The sequence below is a fragment of the Silene latifolia genome, chromosome X (assembly GCF_048544455.1).
Source record: "Silene latifolia isolate original U9 population chromosome X, ASM4854445v1, whole genome shotgun sequence".
Taxonomy (NCBI): domain Eukaryota; kingdom Viridiplantae; phylum Streptophyta; class Magnoliopsida; order Caryophyllales; family Caryophyllaceae; genus Silene; species Silene latifolia.
In genome coordinates, this window is record NC_133537.1 from 225500337 (window position 1) to 225502095 (window position 1759).

The window sequence follows — 1759 nt, forward strand, 5'->3', positions numbered from 1 at the left end:
ACCAACTAAAACATTCAAGGAGCATTACATTGCATTACACATGATTACTGCCTTTTGCATTACATTAACCAAAAGGAATGACCACTAATAAAAAGGATCATTCAATAAGATGTTTATGTAGTAAACATGCAGAAAAATATTCTGATCATGTTTCCTACTGAAACATCCAGCCAAAAATATCTCACTACTTAAACTTGTCATTCTATTCTAAGATTATTCATCACTTGCAACTACTACTTCCATTTCTGTATCATTGACTTCAGTTGGAGGTACTACCTCTACCGCAGGTAATAATGACATACCTTGTCTCAGCTCATTAAGACTACTACCCTCACCCATTTGATCCAAATATGCTAAACAGCCCCTCACTAAGTTTGCATCAACCATTAAGTTTAATGGGAGTATTCCTTGCCTTAGAAGTGACTCCTTACTCATATGAGGAATATCAAAACTGTTGTGTCCCTTACATTTCATGATTTCCACCATGACTGATTGTAGAGTAAGAAAGTTGAAGTTGAGCTTCATAGGTTCATGATCTCTAAATGCTGCATGTACATTACCCACTAATTCTTCAACTGTACTGGCCACTTCATCATTTTGAAGTGTTTGTAAAGACCTAAAAAACCCTAAATCATTGATGTTCAAATCTGGACTGTTAGGTGGTTGAAATTGTAGATGAATGTTAAAACCGTCTGAGCTGGCAGCAGCCCTAAATTTTGGATCATGGTCAACAATATGAGGTCTTGCATTATCTTGTTGAATGCATATGTTTTTACTTGCATTTGCTGGCCATTTTACCTTAATTGGTGGAATAATGTCATTGATTAAGCAATGTTTGGTTACCTGTTTTGTAATTGAATCTATAGCCTTTGTTTCAATTGTTCCTGCCTCCCTGTTTTTGCTTCGTCTTACTGCTGGTACTTGTTCAACGAAAGGGAATACACCAATTTTCCCATCGAAAAGTAATTCACCATCTTCTCCATATATAGGCCTAGCCACCGCATACATAAACATAACCTTAGTTATGTACCTCTTCGATTGACATGAACGATATGGTGGTTCTTCACCCGCGGCAATGTAGTAGTTGTCCGTTGTGGTTGTGAGATAAAACCACTTTTCGTCAATATGAACATTGCATGACATGTCTTTGAACTTGACGATATTTTCGTCAACATAGATCGAGGCAAGTGAAAACAAAAGCCTTCTTAATTTGTTGGAATCGTTTAGAGAAGGGTGAATTGGATTGCTATGCTTTTTTAATTCACCTTTCTCGGCCCATCGTTGGACCGTACCATAACCAACTTTCAGTTTTTTTGCTATTTTGCGCATTGATGAACGGTTCTTGAAAGGAATGCTCTTTATCATCTCAATGTTTATTGGCATCGTTGGTGCATTAGTGTTGCCCAACATACGAGAAGGTAAGTGGACCGCTTTATCACTTGATATCTCCTTTGATCATTTCCACCATAACCATACCGTTTTCCGAGAGATGGACCATTTTAATGCCGCTTCTGATATTTTTCCCATATGAGGGACGCCCGATTCGGAGTTCGCCATCAAGAAATGAACAATGCCTTCTTTTTCGTCCATTATGAGGTTTTTTTGCCCATTTCTTTGAACTTCTAATCTGTTTTTTGTGTGTTTACAGCTAAAGTAAAAAGAAAGCCGTGAAAGTTTGGGGTTGATAAGAAGAGATGAAGTGAAGATTACTTATGTTTAGTGTTTAATAGATGTAATATGGGTTAAGATGATGTAATAG

At 37.2% G+C, this 1759-nt stretch overlaps 1 protein-coding gene across 1 annotated transcript; it reads right to left on the minus strand.

Annotated features, from left to right (window-relative positions):
• Positions 1-213: 213 nt before the first annotated feature.
• Positions 214-1383, minus strand: LOC141619459 (uncharacterized). The gene has a single exon (XM_074436479.1). It carries the CDS (start codon positions 1381-1383, stop codon positions 214-216), a length of 1170 nt encoding a protein of 389 aa, XP_074292580.1.
• Positions 1384-1759: the final 376 nt, after the last annotated feature.

What these genes read in the sequence shown, in the direction of transcription:
- LOC141619459 (XM_074436479.1), bottom strand. Translation starts at nt 1,383, where the DNA reads ATGCCAATAAACATTGAGATGATAAAGAGCATTCCTTTCAAGAACCGT.